The following is a 23,389-nucleotide window of genomic DNA, read 5'->3' on the forward strand; positions in this document are numbered from 1 at the left end:
TGTTTTTTCAGTTTGTTACATCTTCAATATTTTTGTAGAGAGGGGAATTCTCATATCAGTATTCTTAAAATGCCTAAACCTAATGATCACAAGCTCCAAGTAGCAAAACAGCAATAAAACTCCAGGTAGAGCAAGGCTTTACTTTCCAGACCATTCCTGGGATGTCATCTTCCTGAGCTTTCAACTATAAACATTCTTGCTTGGATTTTGTCCAGAAACATATGAATTGCTCAGAATATCCAATACTTCAAAATGAAATCTTCTATTTCCCAAAGCATAAGGGATTAGATAGCATCATGCAGCCCTTTTCTAGCCCTCTTCTAGCTGCTGTATGAAATCCATTATAGAAAGGCCTTACACAGGAGTGACTGGTCATATAACCATGACAGTCAGAGACCAGAATATTGCAACATGCCCCACATAATGTTCTGTCCACTGAGCAAAGGAGTGTTCCTGGAAGTGTACATCTCCTTGTGTTCAAACATGTACTGGTTGCCATGAGACTGCACTGTCAATAATCACAGTTCAAAATTTCAGTCTAGTTGATGTAAACATAGAAAATACAAGACTGCAAACTCTTTCCTGTTATCTGACTCCATTTCCTCTTGATAAAGAGCACAGTCTCATATGAGCTGGGGCACTGGACTGTCACTCAGGACATAGGTATTTATTTGCTTTCCAGCTTTGATCTTGTGTCACTGTTGTGTCACTGGGGACAAGTTGCTCCAAGTTTTTGTACCTCAACACCTGCTGTATCTTGGGCAGGGTCTATTACATATTGTAGTCACATTGCAAGCAGTGAGAGCTGCTTGGAGTCTCAGTGCCATAAACGATTACAGACTCTGATGAGTCAGAATTTTCATTCTTAAAGGCAACAATCATCATTAGCATGCTCTGTCCATCTCATGTTTTGTCCTTGTTTGAGGACATGAAGAAGGCATGAGAAGACAAACCATGGAACCAAGCAGGCAGACCTAGTTTCCAGTCTGTAAGAACTATGAACTCAAAACAGCAGCAGCTCTTGTGTGTGTCTGTTTCTTTCTGTGTGCTTACAGAAGCATATTCTTTCCTGTGGTGGAAATAACAGGAATTGCACAGCTCTGAAAAACCCTTCAGAATTTAAAAGTAAAAACCATTTTGCAAGGACAAGAAAACAGAAGTGTGTGTGTATTTCTGGGGTGTTTCTATTGTGTGTCTGTCCACTGCTGTAGGTGAACATTTCATGCTTCCGTGGAAGACTGAACATTTCAGAGCCATTCATTTCCTTATCTGTGGAGACCATAAATCCAATACTGCTTTTACTAGGCAACTGTGACACTGATAACAGACATTTATAGAACATGTTCGGAAATTAGTATGTTTCGCTTAAATGGACTGTCAGTGTAACGGCTTTAACAATAATACATGAGGTGCAGTGATTCTGTATCACACAGAGAACTGTTTCTGCTGCAGCACTGCCCTGCAAGTGTCTTGTTTCCTTCTCTGACAATCTGGTTTTTTGCAGGAGAAGGACTGAGTTTTTTGAACTTGTCAGTAAAGGTGGTTATGACTGGAATGTAAAACACCACCGAGAAGTATTTCGGTAAGCACTGTTTTTTCTTGCTTTCTGGTTATTTCAAAGTGTAGCCATATTTGTTAAAGGAGTTTCATGTATTGTGGACTGAAGGTTTAGAATAACAAGAGAAAGTATCTTGTTTTAAAAATACAACCTGTGATATGAAATATATGGTATTAATCAACATGACTTCACCTTCTCCATTTCTATTTCTCCTACACACTTGGTCCTGTTTTCTTCCCTTTCTCCCAGCCTCACCATTTCCTGTTCAGCCCTTCTGCTCTTTTTCCAAAAAGTATCACTATTCTGCCTCCCTACACAAAGATCTTTCCTGTCTCTTTCCCTGATCCTTCTCCCTCTCATCTGCCTCTTTTCACTGGCCATGCACTCCTCTGCTCTTCCAGTCTGTACCTGGGAATTTTCATATACAGAGTACTCTTCCAGCCCTCGAGAATGCCCTGAGCATGCATCCTATTAAAAACCTTGGGCATTGTGGGTGGGTTGAGCAGATCACACTTTGCAGACAATAAAATGCATGTATTTGCATATGCATGCCTGATTATGTCTCATTTTATATGAAATTTCATTAAAATTCTGTTATCTTTTGGTCTTTTGACAAAATATGGGCCATTTTCTATTTTCCATACCATTTCACCCATTCCTAATTTTAGATTCAGGCAATATATTTAATGCTTCATTTTCAGTGCCCTTGTTCTTCATTTAAACTTTCTTAGACTTTTATCTGCATCATGTACTGTACATAAACGCTTTCTACAGCTGAATGGTTTCTTTCTCCTAATGCATATAAAACATGGTTGTAGCTAGGTATTAAACTACAGTGGAACCGTATAGCTCATAGTAAATCTTCAATTTTTATTGTAGATGAGCAGTAGAAACTGCTTAAACAGTGTCTGGGATGCCTCCTGTGATTATAGGCTCTCTTGCTACAGCAGTCACTTACAAATAGGCATATAAATTAATCCAGTTGCAGGTGTTATTATGTAATAATACCCTTACTTATATCATGTGAAGCACATGCATTCTAATATATTATAGGTATTAATGTAAGTAGTGTTAGAAGTATTGCAAAATTAGCAGTTACTCCCTTACAATATAATTTCTTTTCTAGTGTGCAGTGCACAATACCAAAATTCATCATCTTATGACCTGCAACACACTAGGTTTCTGTGGCACAATTGTAATGTAAAAACCATGCTGATGGCTAAGATTTCAAACATGTCATTCTTTTCTGGAGGAAAAGAAGGTGCCAGGGCTGACATTTTATATACGTATTATTTATTTATGCATCCAGAGCGGAGTTGTTTAGAAATTCAACAAAGGTTGATTCAGCTTGTATTGTTCATTTCTGTTTTTCAGATCAATGCTAATGACAGCCTGTGACCTTGGAGCTGTGACCAAACCGTGGGAGATTTCAAGACAGGCAAGTCATGATTAATAGCAGGGCTGGGAGGAGGCGGGACTGGTAGGACAATATTCCCAGGGCCCTGGCTTACAAGGGACCAAAACTGGAATCAATTTACAGCAGTATTAATGCTATAAAAAAATAGCAGGGGGTTTCTGCAAAAAATGGTTTATTGCATAATCTTTCTCTGTACACATGTTGATGTGTACATCTGGTTTTACAACCACTCCCTTACTAACGTTTGTAATCCATGTCAAAAAATGAATGGATTAAACAAAAAAGGTATTCAGCCACATATAGCTGCATTTATTTGTTTCATCCTATAGTTTTCCTTGGCAGCAGCAGTCTTCCCTAAATCAAAAATACCAGATTATCTGCAAATTTTTATCAGCATAAAATCTTCAGTATATATGATGAAAGAAATGTTTTCTTAAGGATGTTGCAAAACTCCAAGTGTAGTATGGGGTTTTCTTTAACATCCTGTACTTAGAAACCAACAAATAAAAATTCATGGTTCTGCTGCTGAGTAGAACTACTAATCTCAAGTAGAGAATTTCTTTAGAAATATACATAAAAATGGATCCAGCATTGGCAAACAGGTACAATATGAGAAAGCAACCCAAAACTCTTGTTCTTTGCCCCATGATTTTCCCTCTTCTAGACATCATTCTCTACCCAGAAACCATCCTTAATACTTGCAATATCCATATTAATCATTCTCTGTCCTTCACTGAGGCCCAGAACAAGGCAGTAGAAGGCAGACTGTGTCAGGTTTTGGAGGAATTGATAGCATCAAGAAGCAAGTTGAAAATATACCAGCGTAGCTGGGTTTGGGTACACACACCTGGAGGAGGTTTGGTGTAACAGCAAGTAATAGTTATTATGGGGTGAAAAAGATAAAGCTAGGCCAGATTCCTTGGAAAAGGAAGTAATAGAAGCTGAAAGGGATCTACAGAAGTTACATGCACATCAACTGAATTTAAAAAAAAAAAACATTTATGGGGGGAGAGCTTCACCTCAGCTTTCAGTTTTGCCAGGTAAGTCTTTTTTGCTTTATCAGCAGACTGTGACAAAAGTTCTTCTAAGGCTGTTGCTCTACTTGGCCAGCATATGGCCACCTCACATGAAAATCAGGAAAGCTGCTTCTATCCTGCAGTGGGAAATTGAGTAACAAGATTTTTCAGTGCCACCTGGCCACTGCTGCAGTGTGTGCAATCCCTCCTCCTTTTTCCTCCCTAACCCAGTTAGCTTCTGCATTTTCATTGACAGCCAGGTGTCAGGTAGGGTCTGCTTTCCTAGCTGGGAATCTTTATGCTTTGCTACTGAATTAGTGTTGGAGTCTCTGGCAAACCTGGGGGGTTTTGTGCTTATCACTTTTGAGGTCTACAGGTGAAAAGTCTCCTGCAGCTTAGTTATACAGATTTACTCTATACTGAAAACTCCAGTTTGGGATTTCTTGAAACATTACCTGGTTGAGCAGAAGTGCTAATAAGTCCACAGAGGCAAAACAGGAAATAATTGAACCTTAACTTGCCACAAGAAAAAAACCAATCATATTCCAAAAAAGGGAATAAAGGCCACGTGTAAGACAGAAAAATTCAGGAAAAGATTGAAACAGAAAAAGGAAAAAAGAAAGGGACATAGGGTGAGCAGGATCAGAATAGCATTGAGGGACAGGGATGATACTATGTCTTGATTATTTTTATGCAATACACTTAGCAAACCCTTAATTGTTGTTAAGTTAAATTATTCCTCTATTTGAAATATTGATCCAGAATTTTATTAATGCATTGTGTTACATACATTATAAAATTCCAAACTATGATAGCCTGGCTTAAGATTTAAGAGTACTTTATAACATCACTTCACCTAGTTACAAATTATTTTGGTACTCCAAGCTTAGCATTTGTGAACATTACCTACCATGGAGTTGCTAGAGCAAGAAGTTTTGAGATTTTACAAAGTACAGGTTCTCTGCTTAGTTTACCCTCTTGTACCTTGGCATTATAAAATAATTCCCAGCTTAAAAACAATACTCTGGCATGACAGGAGCTTTACGATGTGAGCCTGTTCAGTAGATAGGCTTCCAGATTTTTGCATCTCCAAATGTTGCATGTGCTTACATTCAAAGCCTCACACATGGCAAGAGTACACTACTATATCAGAACTTCTTACTGTTTGACTTCCTAAAATTCCTCTGGTTTCCATAACTATATTTATTTTTAAGTCTTGTCTTCTTCTAAGAAGCACAAACTTCTGCAGTAAATAGAACATCTTCATTCACAAAAGTCAGAAAGACAAGTTCTAACTTCCAACCTCTTCTTGATTTTAAATCAAGATGATCATCACAATCTGAGTTCATACCTAGATATCCAGATCTTATAGTCATGACAGTCACTGGGAAAAAATGTAAAGCGTAGTGGGGGAAAAAACCCTTTATGAATTCACATTAGATTAAGACAACAGAGGGTATTGGTTAATTAAGTTTCTTTGATAAGCAAAGTTGTTATTATAGGGCAATAACCAGAGAGGTCTTGCATGTTTCACAAAACATTTTTATAAACATATTAGCAGATGCAAACAAAAAGCTGTAATTTTCTGTTTTGGTCTCAATTCTTGTTTATACCCCCAGTCCCAAAAACTGTATGAACACATGCCTGATGTCAGTCCTGTGACTGAGGTTATTCACTTCTTTAAGCACAGGCTGAAGTCATGGTCTGAACAAAACTCATTATCCTAAAAAATATGTAACAAGAACTCTAATCTTTGTCATGATTTTTATTTTAGGCAGCTGAGCTGGTAACCAGTGAGTTCTTTGAACAAGGAGACAGAGAAAGATCTGAACTCAAACTCACCCCTTCAGTAAGTTTTTTATCACTTCTGAAATAGTTACTAACTTGAATAGAGTAAGAAAATATCATTGGGCTCATTCAGAAAAATGAACTGTATTTTGTACATAAAGAGAAACCTCAGAATAAATAAAAGCTCTGTCCAGTAAGGATATGCATTTATAACCACATATAAAAGTTCTCCAGTCAACACAGTCACTTTTTCACTAAGCTCTTTTACCCCTTTTCTCTATCTGTTCCTAAGGTTATCCTATCAGTGAATTTTCTCAGCAGCAGTTGTTGGATTTAATACACAGAAATGAACTAAAAAATCACAGCTACCTATGGAAATCAAAACTGTCAGATTTGCTTTATGTTGCAGCTATATATCTGTGTTATTTGAAAGGAATTTCTATAAGTATACATTTAAATGTAGTGCTATGATTGAAGGGATAAATTGGAATTGAGTGGAATGTAAGCTGAGGGTACAGAGTGTCAAACAAGAACTAGGAAAGTTTCATAAAGATTTTCACTGAACGATTAGAAGAGAAAGCCTTATTCAGATTAAATAACTCAAAAATGTTGAGCAGCCATTACCTGGAGGCAACAGAGTGTTCTAAAGAATTTAACTGTGAGGGAGAGAGAGCCAGCCCAGATCATCACTGTTTTGCTAAGCTGGAAAACCCTATGTGAGAAAAGGAGACATTCTATTCAAAGGTACCTACATTCCTACAGGAGGTTATTTACCAGCTCAAATCCAACTTTGGAGCATTTATTTTACACCACAGAATTAGAAAACACAAACACATTCAGCCTAAAAATTTCAAAACAGAATTGAAAATAAACAGTTTATTTTTCATGCCAGGCAAAGCAATAGAAAGACAGCTGCAAAGATTGATTATGTTTTACAAAGTCTTCTGGTTGTGATAATTTTATCACAGCTGCAAAGTGCTGGATGATATGTCTGTAAAATACTACAGTGAAACTAAAGCATGACAGTTTTGTTTCCTTCTCAATTCAGGCCATTTTTGATCGGAACAGGAAACATGAACTACCCAGGCTGCAGCTTGAATGGATTGATAGCATCTGCATGCCATTGTATGAGGTAATTTTTACTTACTGCTCCTGTAGAGTCCAGAGAAGATTGTTCTTGTCTCTCTAGGGAAAAAGAGCTAGCTTTCAGAGCAGCCCTGAAGGCTGTTTGAACTCTCATCTTACTTTGACTTTCCCACAAGTCTGAATTCCATGCAGAAATCTTCAGATTCCCTGAAGGTGGTAATGTCTGTAAACATAATTCCTCCCTAAGTTATAAAAGCTGATAGGGCAATTGTTTATTATGTTTGAGACAAACTGATTCTCATCATGCTGAGGTATGGAGCGTACAGAGATGTGCCAGAGGGACAGTCTCAGTAAGTGCTGTCACACTTATCCAAATCTGTGTGACCCAAAGAGAAGCTCAAGCCTGAGCCTTTGCCCTCCCTTCTGGCACCTTCTCAAACTGCTAAGGGGCACTCTAGGCCAAGCCTTTAGGGTCAGTGACAAACAATTTGTTGATTAACCCATGCTGTTTAACTCAGACTTTACTCTTCTAATGGTGCCTGGGTGCTTGGCACATGGTGTGTAAATGCCCAGGTACTCCTTTATTAAGGCTAGATATAACCACAGAATCATAAAGGTTGGAAAAGACCTCTAAGATCCAGCCATTAATCTGACACTTCCAGGTCCAAACTAAACCATATTCCTAAGCACCACATCTACAGGTTTTTTGAATGCTTCCAGGGACAGTGATTCCACCACTTCACTGTCTGTTCCAATGCTTGACCACCATTTCACAAAGAATTTTTTCCTATCAGAACAATGCTTCTGCCTTTATGGATTAAACAGCTTCAGGACCTGACTGAAACCACGCAGTCTGCCTTACGCCAGCAAAGACTGACTGGCCACTGATATCTGAGAAAACAGGAGATGTTCTCATTCAGCATCTTTGGGGAACTGCAACGAGTTCTCCCTGTTCCCACAGCACCCTAAACTGCCTAAGACCTCAAAGCAATGAACGGGTCAGTGATGATACACAGCAATAACAGCTCCCATGTTAACCTTAAAATTATCAACTTGGGCCTGAATGTAGCTTCCCTACACACAAGTAAAAATGGATCAGCAGTTCCTTTCATTTTATAGACCAGATATAAAACCAATATCATACAGTAAGGACATAAGAAGGCCCATAAGAAGGACAGTGTGCCCTCTCCCCTCTATACCTTGTGGCATCTGAGGCTGCCACCGTGGAAATAATGAAATGACTACCCAGCAGCAGTGGCAATTCCTGTTGTGTGACACAGAGAGCAGACACTTGTGTAAGCAGCAGCTTTGCCAAGAGATCCTGTCCCTTACTGTCAGTCTTTGTCCTGATGAAATGAACTACAGCTACCGTTTTCAAGCAATTAAGGCAAAGCAAGCACAGAAGAAGAATATACACCTATATTGTTTAAAAGGCCAAGATCATTTTGGACAACATGGGGGAGGGATGATGAACACTGATCTTGGACAGAACTCTTTAAAAACAATGTTCTTTTCAATAAAATAGCTTGTATTACACTAGAATGCATATTATACCAGAATTCATTATTTCTAATAGCATCTGTAATCCAAAAATGTACAGTAAAGCAGGAAGAGCTGATAATCAGCCCATCCTCTGCATGAGGAAACTACATCTGAGCACTAAAGCTCTGGTTAGTTAGCTCCATCTTAGCAGGAGATCTCTGGGGAATATATTCACATCTGATTTCCCTGCTTTCCACTGTGTTTGCATCATGCTGTGCAGCCATTAGCCTGCTGCTCAACAACTTAAAAAAGAGACACCATCAAACCTGGAAGTCATAGCAGCACCAGCCTTAGGGGTAAACAGAAAACTTGATGCCATAGTATCACACTGCAGGAGATTCTCTCTTCAGTGTGGAGCCAAGTTTTAATTTTCATATCCAGCTTAATCAAACTTCAATACACATATCCCATCAGCGGAGTGTTCAGGCATTGTAAATCCACTATTGAGGACTAGCTAGACACTACAACTCTGGTCATATCCTAGATTTTGGGTTGGCAGGGTTTTTTACATTCTTTTGTTTCTTGCCATTGTAATACATTGTAGGAACTGCATGTAGGGAGAGAACAGGTTATATAATTACAAATGCAATATAAAAAGATGCAGTGGCAGCTGATAAATCAGTAAAACATTAGTGGTACTCCTATAGCTCACTACCACAGTACTTAGAAAAAACAACGTTTGAAAAAACCCACAAACATTTGACACTTAGTTTCATACCAAAATTACAACATCAAACCATAGAGAACAAAATCAAAGCTTTTGTATTTATTTTTTTCCATGCTAGTGGTTAGAAATCCTGAATTCACATGGGATTATATAGCATCCAGAGCCCCAAAAGGAATGCTGGGGGGAATGCATTAGTCCCTACCAATGGAGTTGCTAGAGCAGGACCTAGTGCTGTGGTTTGTATTATTTCACACACACACACAGAGCAGAGATGATACCAGCAACCACTGAATGCTGGCAACTCCCATCAAAGTCTAGGTGAGATCATCAGAGTTCCCTGAAATTGTCTTTGCTCAAAGTAATTCCCAAGAGCTGGCTATTCCTGGCACCTGAGGACATCTGAAGTATGTAGTACTGAAGGAACTTCACTACCCAAACTTCCAGAAGTGCCTCTCACAGTACCAGAACAAACTGTATCCTCTCTGCAGTCCAAGCTAATGAACTAGGCTATGCCAGAGTGCCTACGAGGAGTGGTTCATACTTAAAGCAATATATAAACTTTGCAGCACATTTTAGTTATGGCTTTTTTAGACTTCTAATTTTCCTCAGTTATGAAACCTCTTTCATGGAGATTTGGCTCTATCTGCTCTGCTTTCTGCATTTCCTGAAGGTAGCTCAAAACAACTCACTTGGAGGTGCAGTAGTTCTCGCAAGTAAAGGGTAATGAAGTCTCCTTTATTGGGGAACATGAATCACATCCCTCTGCTTATCTGGCTAGGACCGTCCCTGAGGTTGGCCCCTTTTAGTTGAGAAGGTTTACAAGGGACTAGCAAATCAACAAGAGCTATGTAACTTCCATTAGCAGTCCAGTCTGACAGCCTCTTGGAATGCTCATCCCACCCAGAAGAAAGAAGGTCAGTGATACATAGAATGTACTACACCATGAGCTACTGTAAAGACTGAAGGTGGATATAGCTATAGCTACATATGTCTGGAATTAGGCACAGTTTTCCCATATCCAAGTGTCTAAATCCAAAACCTCTGTTCTTGCTCTGTAAACCTGACTGCTCCTGGCACAAGGTCAGCCACAGCTCTGCTCCCTTGCTCTCTCCCCTGTCTGCTGATCAATGTAGGAATCAAGTCACCTCCAATTTCATAACTTAGTAATCAAATCCATTTCCTTCACACTGCGGATCAAAGGTCTGTGAAGATAAAAGCATCCCAATTTTTTGTTCATTGTATTTTATTACACTTAGGACATTATAATTTTATTATTTACTTTTTTTGTTACTGTAGTAATCCCAGATCAGAGTATTTTTATGTAACAATGGAGCTTTTGCCTTGAGTAGCAGAACAGCAATCCATTTACACCAAATTTCAGATTTTACAGGCTTTAGTTACACTTTACTGCATCACATTTGCTCTTCATTCAAAATTGACAGTAAGAAAAGCATTTATCAGTAGAGATGAGAAACAAGCTTACTAGAATAATAATTTCTAAAGAAAAATGCATTTTTTAAAAACTGTAGCATATTTCACACCTACTAATGTAGCTTCAGTATAAAATAATCCCTTGTTTTGTTAGAATGTCCTATAAAAAGGAGGTACATGCAACTAAAGCAGGAAATTTGAAGCACTGAAAATAAAACACAATTTCTGACAGCTGTGTTGGCTGTCACAGAGAAAGTATTCCTTACCTATTTATAAACTTTTGTGTAACAGAAAACTGAATTTTGATCATTAAGACAAATTACCTCTCTGACCCACCAGTAAAGAGATGCTAAGAGTTTCAACACTAACAGATTTCTCTTCTGGACTTTGTCATTTGTGTCTACCTAAAATGGAATCAGTCACAGATTTTTCCCAACTCAGATTAGATTTCTCTGTGGGGAGCACACAGAGTGGGAGAGCAAAGATCTTATTCTTTGAAATAATTATATTTCTCACAAACAACATCAAAGCTTCAGCGATTCACATCAAACAAAAGATGCTAACAGAAACCCAGCTCTGTTCAGGGCATTGTTAGGCAGAGAGAGTAAGCCTATGAATAGCAGGGCCAAAGGCCATGCTCTCTGCTTCTGGGCAGATAAATACATAGTCAGGTAGTCAGTGACAATGACAGCAGCTATTTAAATTTAAGAGAGATGTCTTTGTGGAAGATAAAGAAGCTCATGGCTTTTACAACTTATGCGTGCCTGAGATTGCCCTGCTCACCTCTACCTTGGTGCTCCCTTGAACTGCTGCATTTTAGTCCTATTTTTAGAGCTATTCAAGATTTTCTTGGGTATTGAAAACATCAAGCATGTAATAGTATCTACAGAATTGAATTTGCATTACTCCATCCAGGATTCTAGGGGGAATCTGGGAAGAGCAGAAACATTTGGCCAAGCAAGTACTTTAAATATTTTAAATGGAATGTGGAGGGACAGATTTCTTCTTTATCACCCTGTTTGCTTAAGAAAGAAATGTAATCACTCTGTCTGCAACTCCAAGAGCTCTGATATGCCTACCTTCCTACAGAAGGTAATGTCTGACCTTGTAATTAAATCTGTTTGCTGTCTATAATAATGTGGCTGCAAAAGCATCTATTCTGCTTGTAAAATTAGATTAAATGCACAGAGTGTCATAAATGGTAGAGCCTCTACAAAGCACAGAAAAAAATACACAGAAGTCTTAGACAGTCATGGCTTTCTGTGTTTTAACTTCTCTGGTTCAAGAATTAACTTTGACACTTGAATTGGAAGTACATACACACATCATGATTTTTTTCTAAGTATATACTCTACTTGAAATTATTAGACAGAGAACATTAAAAAGGTCTTCTTCAATAATCATGCTTACACTGCTATATCCTGATGCAGCACTTTGTAAGTTACCACTTCTATCCCTTTCCCTCTGTCCTTCAATTAGAATTTTGTATGATGAAATACTCTATAAGGAATTTAGGGTTTTCACCATTCCTCTGAGAATCCCTGCCTGTATAAAATGGACTGTATGGCATGGTTAAGTCCTTACCCAGGCAAGAGTCACTGGATGCAGCCAAAACAATGACTTTTTCCTTCAGATGTTTCTGTTCTGTCTATACAATTACAACTAAAAAACTCCTAAAATTATTTAACCAAGAAGACTTTATGAACACTTTGGAAATGGTTTTCCACCATTCACCCATACCTGGGATTCTTGATAGAAAAGTCAGGGCATTACTCTTATATTTTAAGTTAGCAACTAGCCAGGAGGCAGGGAACTTACTAGCTGTTCACCATGCACATATATAGACAGTCCATGAAACAGATTCATAAGTTGATAAGTGCTCTAATTAAAAAAAAAAATAAAAAAATCAGGACTAAGCTGTTTGGAAAGATGCACACTTTTGGCAGGGTTTATTTCTGACATTTGATTTGGACATGGAGAGTGAGAGATAAATCACTTATGCTTCCTGAGAGCACCTGGCTGACAAGGACTAGTAAGGCACATTAGCCTGGGATGCAGTTTGTGATACCAGGGACCGAGGCAGATCAAACAGATGTTGGCAGATCAAATTAGTCTCCCTCTCTGTTGAAATCCAGTGGGTAATATTATCCAAGGAAGAGCAGGTGCAACATACTCTGCTGTGTTTGTAAGAAATTTGCTTCAGAGGAAACTTAATCAGGCCAAATCCCAGTGCTGGGGGAAGTTGGTAGGTAAGGATTATGTCAGGAATAAGGGTTTGGCCCAGAGAAAAGAAATTTTTGGCACAGTAGAAGGATCTCTCTGTAGCCTTGAAGTAGGAACTTAAGTAGGTTCAGCACTTTTCTTGCTTTGCTTCTTGCCTACTAATGATGAATCTAAATGAGGCCACCCAGAATGAATTCTCTGTAACTTTCACTAAACTCAGATACTATCCCTGTATTAAAACTTCCAGTAATGGAATAAGCATTACCAAATTATTTTTCTTACCTATTGCCCTTAATCTGAGAAGCTTTGGTCTGCTACCTTCTTACTAACAGAAAAGGTTAAGAAGAGTTATACGAGAAAGAAAAATCAGGAAAATAAGAAAGACTTATTTTATTTGCAATTTTCATCTGTCACTATTTCATAGTATAATCTGGAAAAGTATTGGTGGTCGCAAAGATTTTTTTGTCTGTGACTATAAACATGTTTTTATAAAAGGTACAAGGATCTTGATCCTCTTTTTCTGCTCCCTGAGAAGATGTAGGGTTTCATTTTGCCTTTGAAAACTAGAATATTATTTTTGCTATGATTTTTCATAACTTGGTGAGATTATTGATGCAAAATTGTATTGCAATCAACAATTTAAGAATTTACAAGTTTCTCTAAAATGTTTACAAGAGGCAGCAGAAAGGAGTACTTTCTTTCCTTCAGACAAGAGTACTTCAGCTTACTTCTGAGTCATTTTATGCCAAAATAGTCTCAGCTGAAAGGGCAATTTATCAACAAAGGTATTTGGGAGAAGACAGAAAAACAAGCATTTCCCATTGACTTCAGTGAATCTAAGCTTCACTAAAGGTTTTCCCCCTAATCTGTGAGAAAAAAAGGAATCATTCATAATATTATAATTTCTGTTGCTGTTTTACTTAGAATTATCTGCCCAATGTGTTGTGAAGGACATGGCAGTCATGTATGGAAACATATATAAAGATCTGAGGAAGCAGACTGAAAGGTTGGCAGATAAGGTAGAAGAGACAGCCAATAGAGGGAACTCAAATTGTACAGCAAATCTGAAAGAAGATGAATGGATAATTTAACAGCCATTCAGTTTTCAAGAAAGACAAAGCACAAACTACATTGCATCAGAAAAGGACTAGAAATGATGATGGATGAAACACTTCAAGTAAGTGTTTAACACAACAGAATCACAGTTGGCTGCAGAATTCCCAGCTGAGGGTAAATTCAAAGAATTAAATCGGCATATGAGACTGATATGATTTGAAGAATTTTTCAAAATCCATTTAATAGCAAGGCAGGAGACATTGATCAGCTGCTTGGTTAAAATGTTGAAAGGAAAGGAGTTAGAAACATTCTGTCTCTCTCATGCTCTAGACATAGAATCAAAACCATAAATAGCAGAGCTAAATAAGAAGTTGTTTATGAAATAATAACTCTTCTGAGCCAACCCCTGGTTTCATGAAATTGTAATGAACGACAGATGAATCCTTTGCAACTGTAGCAATACATCAGTAGAGCTACTTCAGTTGGTCCCATTCCTTCAGAATCACTCTTCCTTTGGCAGCATAACGTGCACAATATTGGTCGGAGCACATTTTGCTTCCAGGAGCTCTGTACATACTTTCCTCCCTGAAGTACCCACCACATTTTATCAATGGCTAATCTTACTTTATAATCATCCCTCTGTAGTTTACTTCCAAAGGAGTACAGTATTATTCTTGCCAGTGTACCATCACCACAAAGAAGCTTAACATTAATTCACAGTAGAAGAGAGAACACTTGTGCACATATTAGATCCCTTTCCAGTCACAACCGGCTTCCATCCATAAACAATTATTAGAGAGAAGCTAAAAGAAACTCCTGTTTTCTGTAAGGGAAATTAGTAATATAGTCATTTCATCTAATTACATTTTTAGGCATCAGAAAAAAGTTCCCTGGCAGAAATGAAAAAGTAATCCACTAATGCATTATGTATGTGATGACCTGGACCCTTCCTCATTTAGCCCTAAAAGGAATAAACAAAGTCCCCTTCAACCACAAGGAGATTGCAATAAATTTTTTTTCATTAACTCAACCCCCTCACAAATACTGTATTTTTTTGCAGAACATAATGATTAAATAGAGTCCTGAATCAGCAGGGCAAATAATTAATTCATATACACATGCAGTCAAGGGTTCATGGAAGTTAATCCCTACATCTTCTCTGTATCACATTATCTTCTGTATTCTACTATGTAAAGTAGAATTCTAACAATTTTGGGGGCTTTAGTATATGGGCATATATACAGAAATACTTTGGGGTTTTCAAAACAACTTCACCAAGTATTTGTATCATGAAAATAAAATCTGTGGATGGCTGCAGCACAGGTTCCCTTTTATCTGAACTAATCTGAAGTTCAAGGACTTTCAGATAAATGGCTTACCTTTGGCCTATGTATTCTCATGTGAAAGCCACTTCAGCAAAACTCAGGAGTCCAATTCAGCTTTGCTGTAGCTGGTCATGACTCTCTTGACTTCAACAATGCTTCATATGCTTACACCAAGTCTGAATTTATCCCCATGGCTTCTTGGTCACTGGTCCTCCCTTCCAGCTAAGAAACTGCCTACATAATAAAAGTGATTCATTAGAAACCACTGGGTTCCAAAGTAGAGTGAACACTGAGACCTATAGCTTTTTTATATGTGCTCAGTCATAAAAATAAATTTATATGGTCTTATTCCATAAACTCACTTTACAAATATTAGCCCTGCAACCATACTTTCATGAGCTGTAATCTTGTCAAAGCTCATAAGTTAAGCAAGGTCAGAATTGGTCAATATTTGGATGAGAATCTCCAGCAGGGAGAGGGCAAAAACAAAAGTATATACCCTGGAAGTCCTGCAGTGTTTGTAAGTTAGGACATACCATGCTCTTCTTTAAAGAGATATGGTACTAGTCTTAGAATACAACAGGATTTTGTATTTGCTTTAGCAATAGTTTAGCCTCTGACCACATCTGTGCTGCATCTCGGCAGTTTCACTAATATCCTTCCCCAGAGATGAAGGTGATGTAGCAGATGAAGTCTTCTTTCCCCCACACCTTACTTCAACCCAGGAAATTGGCACCCAGAGGTACAAACAAATGCCTCCACTGCTCTCCATCACCCTCTCCCTGAAAGGGGTTTGTTTCTACTGGTACTGTTTCTGCACTCTATATCCTTTATCTACCAAAATATACATCGCTATACACAAGGAAAGAAAGGAAAGGAAAAACAAAAACAAAAAAAAACCACCAAACCACTCTGCCCTCCTCACCTTCTGCCATAAATAACTTCCTCTGGGTATCTTATGCCCTTCCCCATTTTGAGTTCTTCCTTCAGGCAGCCCTGCCCCTCTCCCAGGTGCACACAATGAAGTGCTGAAGTGCCTTTAACCTTTTTTTGTGCTGGAGGAGCTTATATGTAAGCAGAGCTATACATTGGGAAAGAATGCTGTGGGCAGAGTAGTATGCAGTCCCAAAAGACATCTAAATAATTGAAGGTGCTAAGAAATGGCACTGCTATACAGTAACTTTCTGACAAACAGCTTAGTCACAGAACTGCAAGCCTCTGGCTTTCCCTAATGCTGGAGCAGGCAGTGCATCCCCCATGCTTTATCACTCTGCTTTTACAGTACGGCGGATAGAATGGGAAATGTCACCAATTCTGTACCTATTGCTGTGTAGCAAGGCAGCTGCACTGCAGTGGGAGGACTTCAAGTGAGGTCCCAGGTCTCAGGAGGCAGGAACTCCCCTGGGCAGGGGTTCCCTCTCCCCGAGCCCAGCTGCCTGCCAGCTCCCAGCCTGCCTGCTGCACCAAGCAGGGACAGGAACAGGGCCTTTCTGCTGCTACTGGGTTTGTGTGGTGGTATCCCATGTCAGACAGCTGGTGAAGACCAAGCCTTTTACTAGCAAGGCAAGTAAAAAATAAGGCATTAAGAACCTAGACACCAAATTAGACAGATCACTAGCAAAGATGTTTGTAAGAGAGATGCATCAAAAATAGTGGCATGGAGGAACACTACATCAAAGAGTTCTCATGCAATAAAATGGAAAGCAAAAACTGCCAGGAGGTGGAAAACCCTGACAAGGCTACAGCCAAATAAACTTAAAGAGCTTTGGAATAAATTGGTAGTTTAATCCGGATCAGGAACAGGTGCAATGAATGTAATTCAGTAAATGGTCCAGACCCTGACAGAAGGGAGAGAAATGTGTTGCTTTTGAGATAATTTCCCAGAAGCTTCATAAAAGCAAATTGATTACTGGAGTTTAATAATTAAAACAGGGCCAGATATATAGTAATCAAATGAGTTTTTAATTACATCTCGAGAAGAAATAAAATCCAATTTGTGCACTTTGTATCAGAGAAACCCTACTGAAATGCTTTGGTAGCTGGAAAAAATAAAATAAAAGCTAATTTCCATAGGAATTATAGTAGTCAGTTTAATTAAAAGACTAGATCAGAATGAAAAAGTCTCAAAGTGAAAGGATAGTAAATACAGAAGTAGAGGTTCAAACATCAAATCAATGTCTGAATAAAGACATTTTATAGACCAAGTGCAAAATCTGCACTGTCAAGTATCACTAATCTAAATTAATGTGTAACAAAATAAAGTTTCTTAAAATTACACTATATATTTTGTATGTATTCCATTGAATTAATTGCTGGTGCTGTGGTAAAAATTAATAGAAAAGACATGGTTTATTCTTTTTTAAATACTCCTTATAATCTATTTCATCAAAGTTAATGTTAGTAGTTAACCATTCTTGCTATTTACCTGGAAGCCTCTGTTGAACCTGGGTTATTAGACTGTAATGTCTGCTTAGACCTGTATTTTGAAGAAATATATGTGTATTTACTTACCAATTTAGAATATGTTTACAGCTCATAAGATAACAGTGATTACCACAGAACTGTGGAGGTCCTTCCTGAATCTATTCCCAGCCTACTTGGGCTCCTGGTCCCTGCTGCAGTCGAAGCAAAGCTAATTGCTGTGAGGATCTCGAGCACTCGCAGTCATCCTGGCACAGTACGTGACAGGGCTGTCTCCTGCCGTAAGCCACGGCAGATGCCAAGGCCTGGAGGGACAGGCACAGCAGGAGGTCATGCCCAGACCTCTGCAATTGCTCCCTGGCACTAGGCTGGAAAGCAGCACGGTCTTGTGGTCAGTCTTGGCAAAAAAGCAAGGTCACAGAAAGGACACAGGCAGTCGAGAGCTGCACAGCCACACTGAGACAGAGTCTGCAGTCCTAGTGAGCTCCATCCTCTCTATGCTGCCTGGAGCTGCTATAGGTTTATATCTATATATAATATAGATATATATTTATATATATTATATAATATATATATATATATTCTGTATAGTATAAATACTATATATACTCTATACAGTATATATACACATATATATGTGTGTGTGTATCTACGTATGTATGTGTTTATACATATATATATATATACATATATATATATGTACAGGAACAGCCTGTACTGCATTTTTTACTTAAAGGTCTTGAGGCTGACAGGATATGAGTGCAAAATATCTTTGTGCTTAGAGAGGTTTGAAGCACACTGATTTTTAAATAGTGATTTAACCACTGGGCTGTTTGCTTATATACATATATATTTTTATTATTGTTTTTTCTAAATGTTTTAAAATCTAAGGTGTATATTGGAAAAAAATACTTCATAAAACCTTTATGAAGCTACTGGCTGTGCACAGAAAGGATCTGATACATTGCTGTCAAGGGCTGAGCATCTCATGTGCTACCTCTAGACACTGAGCTGGCAGTGGTAATGCAGGTGTTAATGGTAATGGCAGTGAGCTTTTCAGATACTTGCAGCTGTTTATAATGCATTAGTGTCCCTCTGTTTTAGACTCTACCAAATCAGGTAGAGGAATTAAGGAATACACAAAAGTCTGAAATAAAGATATAAAAATACAGAGTTGTGAGGCATGGTGATGGGCATATTAAAAATCCTTATCCATTCTATAAAATGAATGACCATCAGGAGCAAGCAATGCTCTATGGGGCAGAGACTGCAGTGAACCCTGCCTCTTACCCCAGGCCCAAGATTGCAAAATTATCTGCCCAACCTGGGCCATATTCTAAGGAAATAACTTGAAGTGGATTTGATTCAAGTTCCAGCTTCTTCCTCATGATGTGATTTTTCATAAGTGCTGAGCATTCATATTTCCTACCGAAGTCAACTGAAATTGCAAGTTTTCAGCACATCTTAAAATCAGGCCATTAACCCTTAATTATCATATAATAGCTCAATTAAAAATCTACCAAGACTTACTTCAAGGCAAGATCCCATGGCCTGCAAACTAGCTATAAAAAACCCCTGTTCTTTAGTGGTGTCTGGGCTCTGGGGACCATTTAAAGCAGTTTCTGTTAACCCTGCTACTTAAAGCAAAAACAGATAAACTGCAAAGGTATCTGCTTCCCCTTTCCTTTCATTTTCTTTCAATTTTCTGCACTTTTAGAAGAACAACTTTTGTTGTCTTTGTCATCTTTGGTTTATAATCTGGCACCAATCCTTTCTTTCCAATGACAAATACATAGTTTCCATGCTATAGGAGAAAGCATGCTGCCCAGCTCTCAGCAAAAGCCACTGCTTGCTAATCAGAAAAGCTGCAAAAGAGCACTCCTCTGTCCTGAAAGGACATATTACATGGCCACTTGGGATGCAACTGCTTAACCCTTTCCTGACATCCACTGCATCCTTCTGCCAATTTCTGTCTCTCTTTAATATAGATACAAATCCTAATGAAGCACTTCTGGTCAGGTGATATTAAAGGGGAAGGTAAAATAAATTTGTAGCAAAGGTACAAAGGAATTTCATAATTTGAGGGTGTATTCAAAACTAGATTAAACCAGATTAAAGATTCTTACTGGACTTTGTTAGCTTTGGACTGGGTATATAGAGAAGAGGAGATTCAGTGCAAGCTCAAAGAAAACTCATTCATATTTCTTTATTTTGGGCACATACTAATTGTTTTTTCTGCCAGATTGCGAAAGCACTGTGTTGTGGTTGAGTCATCTATATGAAAAAAGAATCTCGCACTAGGGAGACTATTTCAGCTTTGTCCAGCTTCTAGTACAACCAGTGGACTTCCAGGTCATAGATGCCATAGCTGGTAGCCTCAGGCACCTGGGGATCCCTCAAAAAATCTGTTAGGATTGCAAAAAAGCTAAAGTAGTAGAACTATATCTCTGCTATCTTATGTGTCTTTTTTACATTTATAGTGGCCTAAAGCTTTGTGTAAAACGAGTCAGGTGGATAAAGAGAACTCAGTGGGAACAATAAATTTACCTCCACAGGTATTTACAGCTGGAAGTGAGAAGGGTAGGGGCATAGTGCAGATGAAACTTTTTTTCCCCTGTTATGCTGTGGACTGTCCTTCAAAGGAGAGGATATACTGTCAGTATTTCTTCTCTCATCTTCTATTTAATTTTCTTGCAGTGTCTAGTGAAGCTGAATGTGAAACTGAAGCCTATGCTGGACTCCGTAGCAGTAAACAGAGGTAAATGGGAGGAGCTGCACAAAAAAAGACTTCCTTCCCAGGCAGCATCCTTGTCCTCCTTTTCCTCTAGCTTCACCATGTCTCTCAAAGACATCAATTAAGGCTGCAAGTATCAGTGTCACATTACAATAAGAGCTGTCTGAAAGGTTTTCATAAGCTTAGACCCACCATTTTTTAAGAACTGCTTTCCCAGACATGCTTAATTGATCAGATATTATCTTGATGGCAGCATAGTTTGCTTTTCCTGGAAGGCTTGGTGGGACTGAAGGGGAGCCTGCAGTGGGATTGCGCTGGTGTCTGGAGTGACACGGAACACTGAACAGAAGCAGCGTTCATTCAGCTCCACTACATTTCAACTGCTGCTGTAAAAATCTGACAACAGACTGAAATATAAGAACTCACAGCTTAATAAAATTAATAATACAGAGCAGGACTGGGATGCAAGCTGGCCAATTCATATGCAAGGAGCTGCAGAAAACAGAATGGTGTAATTACATTGTTGTTTTGCATCTCTTCAGTACATGTTATGAATCAATTATGCCTGCTTTTGTGATGCTCCTCTCTTACTCTCCCTCCTCTTTTATGCCTGAATGTTCTGAAAAGCCTGCTTTGTATTCTGAAGAAGTATTTTTTTACAACAAAGCTTCTTAGTGATTGATCAGGGCCTTTAGAATTGCCTACCTTTGCTACATTTAAAAACAAACTTTATTATCTTTAAAAACACCAAGCTGTCCCTTCTTTCCTGAGAAATTCATATTAACAGTGCAGCAAATTTCTCAGCAAGAGGAAGTTTGCATAAAGGCAAAATATTGCATGGTAATTTTAGAGTGGTTTTTTTTTTCCTTTTAAGAAATGCTCTTGTAACACATTCATTTTTTAAAAAATTATGGGGTTGCCTAAGGAAAAGATTACTGGGTTTTTTTGAAAATAGACTACAAATAAAAAAGGAAATCTGTTGCTTTGTGCTTCAGGTTTATATTACATTGACAAGCAGACCATGGATAAGCCTTTCTAGTATAATTTCCAGTTTAAATTAGCATTTTGAAATAGTGGAGAGGTAGAGTATCATCACACTGGACTGACTAGCCCTTTCTCACAGTTCTTTCAGTACAATTTCAAATGTTATTACTGCAGGTAGCACAGCACTAGTCAAGGCTCATATGTTGACATCTGTGGTAAAGGTGTCCTTAAAAATCTAACCAAATATGATAGGGCACAAAATTAAACATATCTCTGTGTGATGACCCTAGTATTACCTGAAAGTTGGTCTCCTTCCATTAGTGCCAAGATCACTAATGCAACAAACCTATGATCTGTGATTTGAGGGTGCTTTCTCTGCTGCATGACCAGACACAAGAGGAATCATTTTGCAGTGCTTATAAGTGCCCATTCATAGGGGGGGGGAAAAGACAGAAGCCTTTGTACTCCATGAAAAATGGGACTCTAAATATAGGGTTGTCTGGCAGCAGAAATTAAAGCTGAATTCAGCTTAGTTTTACACCTGTGCCAAACTCCATTTACTTCAATGGAATTACCTTGAACTGGCACCAGCTTAATGGAAATTAGAGCCCAGCCCAGCTGACCAGATGCTAAAAGAGCTTTTTTCCTTTCTAAGGAAACAGAGTTTTTAGAGCCTTAGAAAAGCTGACCACATCTATCTGACAATCAAACAGAAACAACAAATCTGCTGATCCCTTCTTTAAAAGAAACCAAACCAAACAAAAACGCTCTGTGCTTCTAATGGTGCATAGGACAATAGCAGGAAATTCAGTAGCTTTGTGAGCTGTTAGTGCACAAATGAACCACATCACTCTCCTGCAGAAAGAAGCAGGGAAGGAGCAGAAATTCAAACTGCACGGCAGTGAGTGCATGCACCAAATGGAAATGTTTCTGCTGTTCTTTTACCACTTCTTTCTTCTCTGAATAAAGCCAGATGCAGTTTAGTAAGCACCAAGCCATACAACACACAGTTCATGAGAAAAACAGCTACTGGGAACCGACAGTACTGCTGGCAGGTACACACGGCTTTCCTGAATTTTGATATTGCATACTGCTAAGGATAACATAATTTATAATGCGTACCCTACAGCCTCCCTGAAGGTTGAGTCTCCCCTCATTTCCTCTCCTTTTTATTGGCTTCAGTGCACTGTTGCCCATGGCAACACCCACTGGCAGGGATGGGGACTCGGCAGCACCGCAGCCTGACACACAGCTGAAGCCCTAACAATGTCAACCATCAATCAAGTGACTGTTTGTAATTGCCTCCATCTATTTCTCCTGTCTTTTGGTATCTTTGCCATTGTGGGTCAAAATTCAGAAACTGCTGACTAATGTTATGGTTCTGTTCCTCCATCACAAGGAAGAAAATGAGAGCACACAGTTTGATCTTATCAAATTGTTCTCAGGCAAAATGAAGCAACCCTACTGAAACTGGGGGGCCCAGCAGTGCATCTCAGAACAGCATTCGGTCTCTGAAAGTCATATAGCTCAATCTTAAAAAAACCAACCAACTAAACAAACAAAAACCGTATCTTCCTTTTTTAAGACTTAGCTTAGGAAACGAAAAAAAAAAAAAAAAAAAAAAAGAGAAAAATATGATTCTTTGTGGAAGCATGCAGTACAGTAAACAAACATATTCCAAGTCTAGTATATTTTAAGATTGTGGGAAACACTTTTTAGCTACTGCTTATAAACTTAATGATCAGAAATTGTATCTGCTTTTCATTATTTCTGAGAAGGAAACAATTTCCCAGTATTTCAATCGCTTCTGCTAAATTTTCTGAGATATGCACAAGAGACATGATTGTGTAGGTTATTTAATCTCATTCTCTGTCTTTTACTTGCTTCCCTGCCTGCTGAACAAGGAGAAATTAAAAAAAAAAAAACAAACCAAAAACAAAACCAAAAAAAACCCAACACATTGAAATCAGCCTAATTTTGTGAATGCATATAGAACACAGAGTCAAGGACAAATCAAGAGAGCATGTGGAGAATACAACTGTTACCCTGGACAGTGCTGCTTGGCCTTTTCCTTGAGATGCCCAACACATTAGCAAAAGACAAGTCACCATTTCTTTGTCCCAGCTGCAAGTGGAAATCTG

The 23,389-nt window shown here is 38.5% G+C and overlaps 1 protein-coding gene across 1 annotated transcript in view; it reads left to right on the forward strand.

Annotated features, from left to right (window-relative positions):
- Positions 1-23,222, forward strand: part of PDE11A (phosphodiesterase 11A) — a 105,869-nt gene extending 82,647 nt beyond the window's left edge. The window contains exons 16-20 of the mRNA XM_056495826.1: positions 1,505-1,582; positions 2,933-3,000; positions 5,770-5,840; positions 6,828-6,911; positions 20,228-23,222. Of these exons, the coding sequence (XP_056351801.1) occupies positions 1,505-1,582; positions 2,933-3,000; positions 5,770-5,840; positions 6,828-6,911; positions 20,228-20,389 (463 nt within the window). The 3' untranslated portion in view covers positions 20,390-23,222. The remainder of the gene's footprint in view (positions 1-1,504; positions 1,583-2,932; positions 3,001-5,769; positions 5,841-6,827; positions 6,912-20,227) is intronic.
- The last annotated feature ends 167 nt before the right edge of the window (positions 23,223-23,389 follow it).

Source organism: Oenanthe melanoleuca, chromosome 7 (assembly GCF_029582105.1).
Source record: "Oenanthe melanoleuca isolate GR-GAL-2019-014 chromosome 7, OMel1.0, whole genome shotgun sequence".
Classification (NCBI taxonomy): domain Eukaryota; kingdom Metazoa; phylum Chordata; class Aves; order Passeriformes; family Muscicapidae; genus Oenanthe; species Oenanthe melanoleuca.